Raw genomic sequence first — 12471 nt, 5'->3', positions numbered from 1 at the left:
TACATGAAGGCCAGAATGAATCTTTTACTCTGCAATTGAGTACATGCTGTGTTGAAACTTACTGATGAATTAAAACTGTGTGCCAGAGGACGACTTGAGCATATAAAAGTGCCAAAGGTTCCAGCAGACAATTGTAATCCTCTGGGAAGTTTCATACACGAAGATCAACAATAACTGAGTGTGACTTTGTTGCAGTATTTATTTTATCTCAAATTAAGATCTATATTTACATCAATTTAAAGATAATAATGCATGTTCGTATACGATGCCTCAAAAGTGCACTATAAGAAGGTAGTTACGGTAACACAGAGTTGTTAACTGTTTCACTCTGCAGATTCTGATCCTAGCTGCCGGAGATAGCGCTCATGTGTGCGTGAGGTTTGCTTGTGTGTATGCGTGGATGTGCATCTGGTTTTCCTTCCCTTATGAAGGCTTTGGCTGAGAGCTAAATGTGTAACTGTCTTTTCATTGTTCCTGTCTGCAACTCATTGTGTCATCTTTATGTTGAGTAGCAGTCTGTTTTTTTCCTTACATTGTTCGTATTCCAGATTGGAATTTCCATTGTTTGATTTCACTCTAAAGATGCATTATTAGACCTATTCCGCTTTGTTTGAATGCATAGATTTCTTGTGAAGTAAGTAACTTGAGTGTTCAGTGCTAATGGACATAGCAAGGTCAGGTTGTTCATTATAGTCAGCACATGATATATTTAATTCATACCTGTAATATAATAGGGATAGGAATGTGTACTTAAAATGAAATTTTCATGGTCACAAGTGGTAAGGCTATCTCGTTATAAGATCACCTCATGATAATGGAGAAGTGAGTCATTTTAAATATAAGTAGCACTGAAGTGCAAATTCCAGTTCGGAATGAAGATTTTATCTCACAGGTTGCCTCCTGGATTATGCATTATAAAGTAACCAGAGCTACATCTGCAGTGTCAAATACAAAGCCTGACAAAAAGCGCGCACACACACACACACACACACACACACACACACACACACACACACACACACACACACACACACACACACACACACACAGCAGGGGAGGAGAAACCAAAAAGCCTTTACAAGTTGAGAGGGTATGATATGTTATTCCATTGATGATAAAATAGTCAAAATTTACAAATGACTTTGCAGCACGATCCCCTTAACATTGTGATGTATCCTCTCTGGCTGGTGGATGCAAGTACTGTGTCAGTTGAAACAGTGTCACGAAGCTGTCGAAGCCTCTCCCAGCCTCTTCCAAGGCGGACTAGCCTATGGCTGTGGTAACTGGTTGACGATATTCTGAATACTGGCGTTGAAGTGGAGTCGACATTCGAGGTGCTCCCACAGTGTCTGTCGAGGACAGATCTGGGGGTTCTATCTGGCCACGTGAATACCGCAAGATTATTTAGACAGTTGATAGAGATGTGACCATGTCTCAGTGATCATTGTTACATTGAAAATGGCAGCATGATAGCGTAGCATGAGGGATAACACATGAAAATGAGGGCTGTCAATGGCGTAAATTTGTGAGGTCAGAGTTCCCTCAGTAATCGCCAGCCGAGATGCTAAGTCGTACCCAAAGGCTCCCCACACCATGCTGTCAGGAGTAACACTGATGTATCTCTACAAAACATTGGAAGAATAGGTCCCCTCTTCAGGTCACTGCCTTATCTGCCAATTATGGTCATCTAGTGTAGTGCATAATTTTGGTTTGTCACTGAACACAATGTGAAGCCAGTCATCAACAGTCCACGCATCGTCATGCTGCCGTGCCAAATGCAGCAGTTTGTGTTGTGTTAATGGCAGCCTACACTTTGGACGGTAATTCCTAAGTGTGCTGCTGCTGCTAATCTTGACCAATGATGCAGGGTGACACAGTGTCGATGTGAGTACAATACTTGTCATGTGCCAGTCAAAGATGTGAAGTAAAGTGGGTGCAATGTGCTTGGTGCAATTGTCTTTTGTGATCGTCAGACATGGTTGACCAGATCCTTGACGAGTATGCCGGCCCTCACATTTGCGTGCAGCTGGACATTGTACCACTCACATTTGAAAGCCCCATAAATAAGGATATTGCGTAATTGGACCAGATGACCAGAGACCAATGAAGTCCCTTTCAAAGTCTTGCCACATGCTGATGAAATGAAATGTCATGTGACGAGGGCCTCCCGTCGGGTAGACCGTTCGCCTGGTGCAAGTCTTTAGATTCGACGCCACTTCGGCGACTTGCGCGTCGATGGGGATGAAATGATGATGATTAGGACAACACAACACCCAGTCCCTGAGTGGAGAAAATCTCCGACCCAGCCGGGTATCGAAGCCGGGCCCTTAGGATTGACAGTCTGTTACACTGACCTCTCAGCTACCGGGGCGGACCACATGCTGATAATGCTATGTCACAGGAGTATGTGGCATCTGCACGTCTTTCGGTGGTCACCCACTGTTCACACCTCTTACATACCCTAACAGGCCTGGTAAACCACAGTAATAACGAACTAATGCACTCTGTGGTGGTCGTAATACCTGTCGGAGAGATCTGCAGCTCTTAATTGTTTACTTACCGTGTGTGGGTGTGTTTGCTTCTGTTGTGACATTAAAGGAAGTTTTCTGTGTTTCAGGAACTGGAAGTATGAATTGAAGAGAGTTCAGGGAAAACATGGCACAAAACCAAGTCTGACTAGAGCGATTTTCAAAACTTTCATTGGCCAGTATGTAATACATGGCTTGATGTTAGGTTTTTATCATTTAATTTTAAGGTGAGTCTGCTACATAATTTGCATAGTTTGTAACATTGCAGGCAGCATCAACATTTAAGTATGTACCTTAAACCAAATATGCCTTGGAAATACTGAAAATTGTGTATGCATTGATCCTTGCATTCGTACATGATTTGGACTCCTTTCCCAGTGTTTTAGATTTTTTTCACATATGATGAGTGGTTGTCTCTCAAGACATTGAAGATTTGTTCCCAGTGAACTAAATGGGGAAAGTGTACTGGTCTGATTACTGCAGTCATTTTCCTCTGGTAAACTATACATACGAATGACTTGTGCAGACATGTTAAATCTAAGTTTGCACCAGAGAATATCTCATCATCATCTTCATTACATGCACAACACACATGAAAATTGCATAATATTGAACCCAAAATATCTGAAATGTATTGTTACTGGGTACTCAAAAATGACTTAAAAGTGAAGTGACATTTCTTAAATAATTGCTTATTGCACATCCAAAGAGGGATGAGCAGAATTTTTGTGCTACCAAAGCAGATGTACATATCAAAACAGTCAACAGATCCTTTGTAGCTTTGCAGGGATAGACAGCTTGGAGCACTTTCGGATAATTTACATATAACATAGAACAGGCATGTTCAATGACATAAGAAGTAATAGCTCACTAAGTTAATCTCAGTTTGTTCAAGAGACTAGTTTTGGAAATGGTCGTACTGTCATCAATCGTTACTTACCGCAGGGGTGATAACTTACTCACTGAACATGGTCGGTGACATGAGCAGCCTATGAACATACAGTGGTCAACTGAGCAACGGATTATGCACAGTAACACTGAGGTGTTCCTTTGCCCAAGCAACCATTGAAGACACTACACAATCCATCACTCAAGCTACCACTGAGATCGCACAGCATGGAGTATTGATGAGACTCAGGTGACCACTGAAGTAGGAACTGGATGCCACATTCGCAGACTGCAGCATTAAGGTTGTGTGTTTCTGCTTTTATGTCAGCTGGTCAGTGCGCGTACCAGCAGCAACAAGCTGAGGTAGGTGCTGTAAGCTAGCGGGTTGGCTAAGGCTGTTACCAGCTCTGCATTGCACTCCTCACTGTAAGTTTTCCCTTGGCTGACACATGGCAATGCTCTGGTTAGCTGTTGTTGCTAATCGTGGCCTGGTAGTCACACACAGCTGCACCTCTCCCCCCCTCCCCCTCCCCCCTCCCCCTCCCCCCTCCCCCTCCCCCCTCCCCCTCCCCCCTCCCCCTCCCCCACCGTCGCCCCCCTTCCCCCCCGTCGCCCCCCTTCCCCCCCGTCGCCCCCCTTCCCCCCCGTCGCCCCCCTTCCCCCCGTCGCCCCCCTTCCCCCCGTCGCCCCCCTTCCCCCCCGTCGCCCCCCTTCCCCCCCGTCGCCCCCCTTCCCCCCCGTCGCCCCCCTTCCCCCCCGTCGCCCCCCTTCCCCCCCGTCGCCCCCCTTCCCCCCCGTCGCCCCCCTTCCCCCCCGTCGCCCCCCTTCCCCCCCGTCGCCCCCCTTCCCCCCCGTCGCCCCCCTTCCCCCCCGTCGCCCCCCTTCCCCCCCGTCGCCCCCCTTCCCCCCCGTCGCCCCCCTTCCCCCCCGTCGCCCCCCTTCCCCCCCGTCGCCCCCCTTCCCCCCCGTCGCCCCCCTTCCCCCCCGTCGCCCCCCTTCCCCCCCGTCGCCCCCCTTCCCCCCCGTCGCCCCCCTTCCCCCCCGTCGCCCCCCTTCCCCCCCGTCGCCCCCCTTCCCCCCCCGTCGCCCCCCTTCCCCCCCCGTCGCCCCCCTTCCCCCCCCGTCGCCCCCCTTCCCCCCCCGTCGCCCCCCTTCCCCCCCCGTCGCCCCCCTTCCCCCCCCGTCGCCCCCCTTCCCCCCCCGTCGCCCCCCTTCCCCCCCCGTCGCCCCCCTTCCCCCCCCGTCGCCCCCCCTTCCCCCCCCTCCGTCGCCGCCCCCCCTTCCCCCCCCTCCGTCGCCGCCCCCCCTTCCCCCCCCTCCATCGCCGCCCCCCCTTCCCCCCCCTCCGTCGCCGCCCCCCCTTCCCCCCCCTCCGTCGCCGCCCCCCCTTCCCCCCCTCCGTCGCCGCCCCCCCTTCCCCCCCCCCCTCCGTCGCCGCCCCCCCTTCCCCCCCCCCCCCTCCGTCGCCGCCCCCCCTTCCCCCCCCCCCTCCGTCGCCGCCCCCCCTTCCCCCCCCCCCTCCGTCGCCGCCCCCCCTTCCCCCCCCCCTCCGTCGCCGCCCCCCCTTCCCCCCCCCCTCCGTCGCCGCCCCCCCTTGCCCCCCCCCCCGTCGCCGCCCCCCCTTGCCCCCCCCCCGTCGCCGCCCCCCCTTCCCCCCCCCCCCCCCGTCGCCGCCCCCCCTTCCCCCCCCCCCCCCCCCGTCGCCGCCCCCCCTTCCCCCCCCCCCCCGTCGCCCCCCTTCCCCGCCATCACCACCACCACCATCTGAAGGTGCTGGAGGAGGAGGAAGGTGTAGGGCCAACCTCCAGCATATGGTGACCTGCCCAACAATCTTATGAGAACTGGAGTTCATAGTTTGGAGACCAGGTGTGGTGCCTTCACTGCAGAAAATTACATGCGAGGCATCATCCAAATCTGTGTGAACAAATGAAGATGGGATGTCATGCTGAGAGCTGAGCCAGGTTGTGGATGGTTGCAATGTGTGAGTGCAGTCCATCCAGGAAGGCTGGTATGTCAGAGGGGCAAGTGTTAGCAGATGGCTTGATTAATTACTCAGGTATCCGTAGGGGCTCACCTTAGACCAGCCCAGTCACTGAAGTACAAAAGTTTATTTCGAAACTTGGGCTGAGGCTGGGGAGGACGATGGGGTGTTCAGTAGTCATGGTAAAGTGTAGCAATCCTCGGTGTGTGAGCCCTTGCTAGACCAATACCATTGCTGGCTGGGTGGTATGTGGTGGTGTGGTGACAATGAGTACCACAGTCTGCTGGGATTAAAATTACCTTCTGCAATCTTTTGTGATATTGAGATGGAACCAAAATGAGTCACTCATGAATGCTTGTGCCACAGTTTCAGCTGAGATGTCTGGAATTTGTGCTTCCTCTGGCCAGCATGTGCAACAGTTGATGGTAGTTGTAAGGTACCTACTGCTGGCCATTAGAGATGGGTGGGGACTGACAGTAAATATAGCCTGGGTAAACCTTCCTTTAGCCTCAGGCAAATGACAAATGGAAGCATGGACCTTACTGTACTGACAAGCAACTGTAGGTCCAGCTGCGAGTGTTTGTGCAGATGCCAGGCCACACACAAACTGATGGGTAACAAGCCTGGCATTAACAGCATTAATACTGTCGTGGCACAGGTTGAGAGTGCTATCAAAGGGCTGCCAGCAGAAAGTGGTTGATAGGAAAGATTGTGGCTTGCCTGTGGTGTCACAGATCAGTTTCATGTCTATGCCAAGAATCCAATGTCTGGATTGTGGCAGTAAGCTTAGCTCGATATTGACCTGTTGGCTGCAGTGAGTGAGACAAAATTGATGCAACCAGTGATCATGACACAGTCAGCGACAGTATTGTCCAGTCTAGAAATATGCTGAACTTGCTGAACAGAGACTTACGTTCCAGCAGGTGGAACTGGCTCGCTGAGGAGTATCCAATTGTCTGCTGCAAGGTGTATGTGATGGGTTTGTGGTTTGAAAACACCATAAAGTTCAGTCTCCCTGTGTTTGGTGAAAGCAGCAGATTGCCTCATACACGGCAAACAGATCCCTATCATACACATTCCATTGACTTTGTGCAGGTATAAGCTGCTGCCAAAAAAAACACCAAACCAACCATGGTTGCCAGGAACCGCTGAAGTGAAGTGCTGCTGCACCAATGACTTGCTGGCTGGTATCAGCCACCAGTGGCAGTTGGATATCATGTGTAGGGAGCCAGAAGTGCAGCATCAGCAAAATGGTTCAAATGGCTCTGAGCACTATGGGACTTAACATCTTTGCTCATCAGTCCCCTAGAACTTAGAACTACTTAAACCTAACTAACCTAAGGACATCACACAACACCCAGCCATCACGAGGCAGAGAAAATCCCTGAACCCGCCGGGAATCGAACCCGGGCGTGGGAAGCGAGAACGCTACTGCACGACCATGAGATGCGGGCGAGCATCAGCAAGGCTGTTCTTTGCAGTGGTGGAGGTAGTGCCTGCCCATCTGGTGCATCCAAGGAATGTGATTGTTTCCCTTAGTGTTTGAGCCTGCAAGAGTGTCTGTCAACAGCTCTTGAATGGAGGCTGCATCAAGGATATGACGGTGGTAGAATTTCAGCATCTCTGGAACGAGCAGAGTTCTTGAAGAGTTAAAGGGAGCTGAATTTCCTGAAATTTCTCAGATAGGGTAGCAATGCTGACCGCACAAAGCTGGTGACCCAGGAATGACACCTAGGAGACTCTGAAGATGTATTTGGAAGGATTAATGATAGCCTCAGAATGGTTTGTCATTGAAACATTGCTGACATATGTTTCCAGCTTTGCTGCAGCAAAGAAGCAAACAGAAAGATGTTGTTGAGATGGGTGAAGCAAAGGCATAGGTCATGAAGCATATATTCAATGAATTGCTGCCATGTTTGTGTAGATTTTGGAAACCAAATTTCGTGTAAAGCTATTAGAAGAGGCCAAAGGGCATGGTGATGGCTTTATTCAGTATGTCTTCTGTGGTGACTGGTAAGAGGGTTGTTCAGTGAGTCCCTAGAAAAAGATGGAAAAACAATTCATGATTTTATTTTTATCATAATCCCCTTTTTAGCCCTGTATAGTTTCCCAGTTGTTCCTCCAACTTTGTTATCCAAAAATGGGGACTTTGGAAGATCTGCAAAATAAGATGTGTGTGGGCAATGACCACCTCGTTCAGTGCGAACTGACATCCTTAGTCATTTAAATTCAGAAATAAAGAAGTCTCTGATAGTCAAATCCAGTGAAAACAATGTTTGTTGCAATAATTTGAGCTTTTAATTCTGTAATTTTGGCAGTTGAAGGTGCACATATAGCATCGAGTGCTTTCCAGAAAAAAGACACAGTGTTCAAAGTTTTTTGCACAATAGTATCTTCTTGGACTTCACTAAAAGCAACATTTCTTGTCATTTGAGTTCTGGAGTAGGCATGGCTGCAGGCTGTGAATCACAGGAGATCTCATCTGTATTTGCTATGGGAGGGTGCATATGTGCATTGGTGTGAAGAGAGAATCTTGTTCTTACTCAAATGAGGATGTCCTCAGTTTCTTCATTAAGCTGTTATTGTTTGTTCCTTTTGCAATTAATTGATGCTCTGCGTGCATCCCAAAAACATGTGACCATCACCTTGCCAGCCAGTTTGTGTCTTCATCTTCCTCAGATCTCATCTGCATTCAAAAACCCACTGTTTTGATTGCTCCTTAGACTATGCAGTATAGTAGGTTAGGGTAGTCATATTTTGTTCACAGTTAGGTATTAATGCTGAAACCTGGCAGAAAAAATGCCAAAACAACCTAGGCCTCACTGTCGAACCTGAAACCATGTCCTGGATACCACTGCTACTCTAACTGGCCTCTAACACACATGACACTACTAGCAAAAGGTTTTTATATCTCCAGTGCCATCTCTTGAATTTTCTGGTGACTTACTGAATCACTGCCATATCTGCAAATGAATGCCTTCTTGCAGTCAAGTATGTGGAGCAGCCACTGTCAGTTTGGCTGTAATCCTGAACGTTTGGGACTGGATATCGGTGTGGATAGTGCATGCATTAAGAGTGCCAATAGTCACTACAGGGTTAACAGGATGCATTTTCATAGGTGCAAGATGGAGAGGAGTGGACCAGGTTGGCCAAACAGCAAATGATACCATATCAAAGCATAACCTCAAATTTGGCTTTAGCAGTGAGAGTTACTCTCATGGGAGGCAGTATATTTTGCTATTAACTGTGGTGCCAGTCATCATGCAAATGATGTACTGTACTGTGATGTGTCATACCTCTTGGATCCTCCATGTGGGCATATGATGCATGGGAAATGGTCCAGGTGGTCCTCCTACTGCCCTGTGTCAACAGCACGGACAATTTTTGGAATAAAGTTTTGTGCAACACAGTGGAATGTGATGGCAAAGTAACTGGAGTCAATATTGATGAGATTAGAGCTGGCAGTGTCAGGAAGGAGCCAAAAATGTGCTAAGAAATTGTCACCAACAATTGGCTCCATGAAGTCTTCAATGAAGAACTGCCAGCTGAAGGTGCAATGCAGACCTAGATCCACTTGACTTGGGTAGACTCTGTAATTGGCAGTGGATGAGATGATGATAGCCAGAATGGTATTATTCATGGATGCCCAGCGAAAAACATGCATGGATAGTCACGCTGGTCAGAACCAGTGTCTGTGAGGAACCTTCTGTTGGAGATGAACATAACCTTTGTGGCAATGCGTCCTCTGTGCACACTCATTTGTGGAGATGTTATTTAGGTCGGCGCATGGTGGGTGTCAGCATGGAGCTCTCTTGCCAAATGTGCAATGCCATCAGCACATGGTGGGTTGGTATTTGGCGTGTTGATGGTCCCAGTTGTGCCAGAAAAGGTGTGTTTTTGCAGGAACAGCTTCAATATTGGCTGAAAGCAGCTAGAATTCCTGGCCATGGTGAGTGCTGAGCATTGTGGTCCACTGTGCTGCTGGCAGTACAGTTCTTGTGATGGAGGCAGCCCTGATAACAGTAAAATGAGCTCAGCCAGAACACTGGGCTGCAGTGAGGGCTTTGACCACAGTGTCAGCAAGGGCCACCAGTTGTTGCAGTGAAAGAGTGTTGAGTTGCAGGATGGCACATGCCTAGCCAGGCAGCCGGTTCACCAAAGCATCTGGAGCAGTTCGTCCCAGTATTGGCCATGCTGCGGACGTGGTGCAGGAGTTCTGTCATAAATGTCATCGCTAATCAGTTGATGTGTGATCTCCACTGGAGACAGAGAGAATGGCCTATGAAGTCCATCTTGAAGTGGTGATGTAGCTCGGTGAGTGGTGGTGTGGTGGTGATATCGGCAACCTCTGCAGCTTAGTGGTGGTCGAGCTGGCTGGCCACATACGCACACTTTGTATGTTCAGATGTTACGCCACAACAACGGAAACTAACTTCAACCTGCATGAAGTAAATAGATGGTTGGGTAGTCCAGAAAGATGGTAGTTGGATGGTGAGCTGGGAAACTGCAGACTGCAGCTCACCAGCAGACAATGGAGCAATATTCTCAGAAAGAGCAGCTCAGTCAGTGGGAACGACCTCATCAGAGTTAATCATAAGGTACCACAAAGCCATTGTTAGCTGGGTGTCGCTACTTGGTATAATTTGCATAGGATGTGGAATAGACAGTGTCTGGTACATGATACAAAGTTAACATTTATTGATAGCTCTGTTGGTAGAAGAAACTAGTCACAGAAACAATCATACAATCATGACCACTTCAAGAAGAAAACATTAGATTTGTTCCCTGCTACACAATCCTGATGAAATGGGCATGCAGTGGGATGACACTACAGTTAGGAGGAATTGGATACCACACTTGCAAACTGTCTTTCAATGACACAAACCATTTGTGTAATGCTGATGCCAAACTGTATCACACAAAATAGTTTATGCCAGCAACAGAAGAGAATAGCTTCAGAGTTAGTGAAAATACTACACCAATGGTGAAAAGGAGACATGATCTATCCAACCATTTTAATCAAGATACGCAGGGACTTCAGAATGTAAATTAGGTCATCCCGTGCTAAGACCACAGTGCAATAAGTGGCACATTGTCAGAGAGAACACCTTGCAAGTTTTTTGCAAAAACAGTTGTACTGTTGTACTGTGGTACAGATGATGTGTGCATCACAGTGCACAATCGAAATGGTGCTGCTACTGGATATGTACTCCATTGTTGAAGTACGTGAGACTAAGATTTTTTTGGGCAAAACATCTGAATTGCACATATGTTTATCTTACATTACTGGTGGTAAATGCCAATCATGACCAGCCAAAGATAAATTGTACCAACAATTTGACCATGGCCAGACAGATGTCTGTGATGCTGGTAGGGAATTAAAGATCTTGCACAAGAAATTTTCATTTCTTTTGCAAGCAGAAAAAAAAATCTGGGAAAGAGATTTTCCATCAATAAAGATGTTCATGCAGCTGTCCTTCAATGGCTCCATAATCAGGGAGGGGATTTCTATTGTTTAATGATTGAACAATTGGTGGAATGTTCTGAAATTGGTTTAGAGACTTGATGACTATGTTGAAAAATAGTCGCATATCTAACTTCAAAGTGTAGCACAGCATTCAATAAAAGTTAAACTTGGCCTACCATGTAAGTGTGTATCTTACTTCTTGAAGTCCCCTTATAAATGTGTTTTGATAAACTGACATGCTGGACTGAATGTAAATTCAAAAATTTGTAATTTAGTTGTAAGTCTACTCTACTTTTTTATCCCCTATTTAAAAATTAATTTTCTTAAAATGTCCTGAAAATGATATTTATGTATGCAGTTTTCATGTGATGTTACAGAATTGCTCAACCAATATTCCTCGCTGCTGTTATAAGACACTTCACTAATAATGAAGTAGTTTCTAGACAGGAAATGTACTGGTATTCAGGAGCTCTGATCCTGTCGTGTGTAATTAGCCTATTCATAATGCATCACTCAACACTGATTGCACAGTGTGTTGGAATGAGAGTTCGGGTGGCATGCTGTTCACTTGTGTACAGGAAGGTGAGTGTCTCATAAACTGATCAGCTGAAGTGATAGGAAACATTTCTCGTTCACATTAGAAAATAGCATGTAATTCTAAATTAACCTATTAATTATTAAAATAATCTTCAGATGCAAAACATATCCACTCTAAAATATTTTTCCCTGTTATATTCACAAACTACTGTTGGCACCAAACATAAATGTGGGCGAAAGAGAACCTCCCACTACCAAAACTAGTTGCTCATATGAGATGGTGTTGTGCACAGCCACTACAGCTATCACAGTGACATAAGTGATCGTAACACTGATTAACAACAATTTACAATGATTTATTAATAGAAATTAATGCTTATTTATCTTGTGCAAAAAGGGTGCGTGACAATGTAGCTTGAAGTTCATTTGCACTGTTATATTTTTTAACACTAGTCTATTTCTGAATCCAGTGAAAGTTGACTAATGCCAACTAGTAGAATGTCCTGATCCTGTCTGGAGGCATGGTGTTGGTACTGTCAAGCTGATTGGAGGTGTGTATCTGCTCATATCTCTGTTTAGGGGAGGGATGTCCAGTGGGAAACTATCTTCGTGATGTAAGGTGGAAGCATAACATAATGTTGTCTTAATCTACAGGGTGAGGTGCAACATCCAAGCCTTGTAAGAATGACAATGATCATTTTCTAGTTCTAGATCCCACTGTTAGTTTGAACTGTGGTGTGATAACTGGCAGTGAATGTAAAGCCCCAAGATGTTTGTTGTACTTGAGTTATTTGGACTTAGAAGTTCCATCTCTTTAATTTGATTTTTAATCTGCACTGTGACGCCATTATTCGTTTGGACGCTACATTATGATTCCAAAATGTTGTATCACTTTGTCTGTTACTCATTCTTTCTTTCCATTTTTGTAATTGTAATGAATACCTGATCATTGACTTTGAAACACTTGGTTCTATCTAGATTGTTGTGAATGCTCAGTCTGCAAATGTAGGAGTGGCATTAGGACAGATGTTAGTGGCTGGTATAGTCTTCCATGCAATTCTTCTGCTGGA

The 12471-nt window shown here is 46.9% G+C and overlaps 1 protein-coding gene across 1 annotated transcript in view; it reads left to right on the top strand.

Moving 5' to 3' along the window:
* LOC126335577 (ATP-binding cassette sub-family C member 4-like) overlaps positions 1 to 12471 on the top strand; it is a 295393-nt gene that overhangs the window by 126131 nt on the left and 156791 nt on the right. The window contains exons 3-4 of the mRNA XM_049999008.1: positions 2618 to 2755; positions 11242 to 11446. Of these exons, the coding sequence (XP_049854965.1) occupies positions 2618 to 2755; positions 11242 to 11446 (343 nt within the window). The remainder of the gene's footprint in view (positions 1 to 2617; positions 2756 to 11241; positions 11447 to 12471) is intronic.

Source organism: Schistocerca gregaria, chromosome 2, assembly GCF_023897955.1.
Source record: "Schistocerca gregaria isolate iqSchGreg1 chromosome 2, iqSchGreg1.2, whole genome shotgun sequence".
Taxonomy (NCBI): Eukaryota; Metazoa; Arthropoda; class Insecta; order Orthoptera; family Acrididae; genus Schistocerca; species Schistocerca gregaria.
This window is presented reverse-complemented; position numbering and strand designations above follow the sequence as displayed.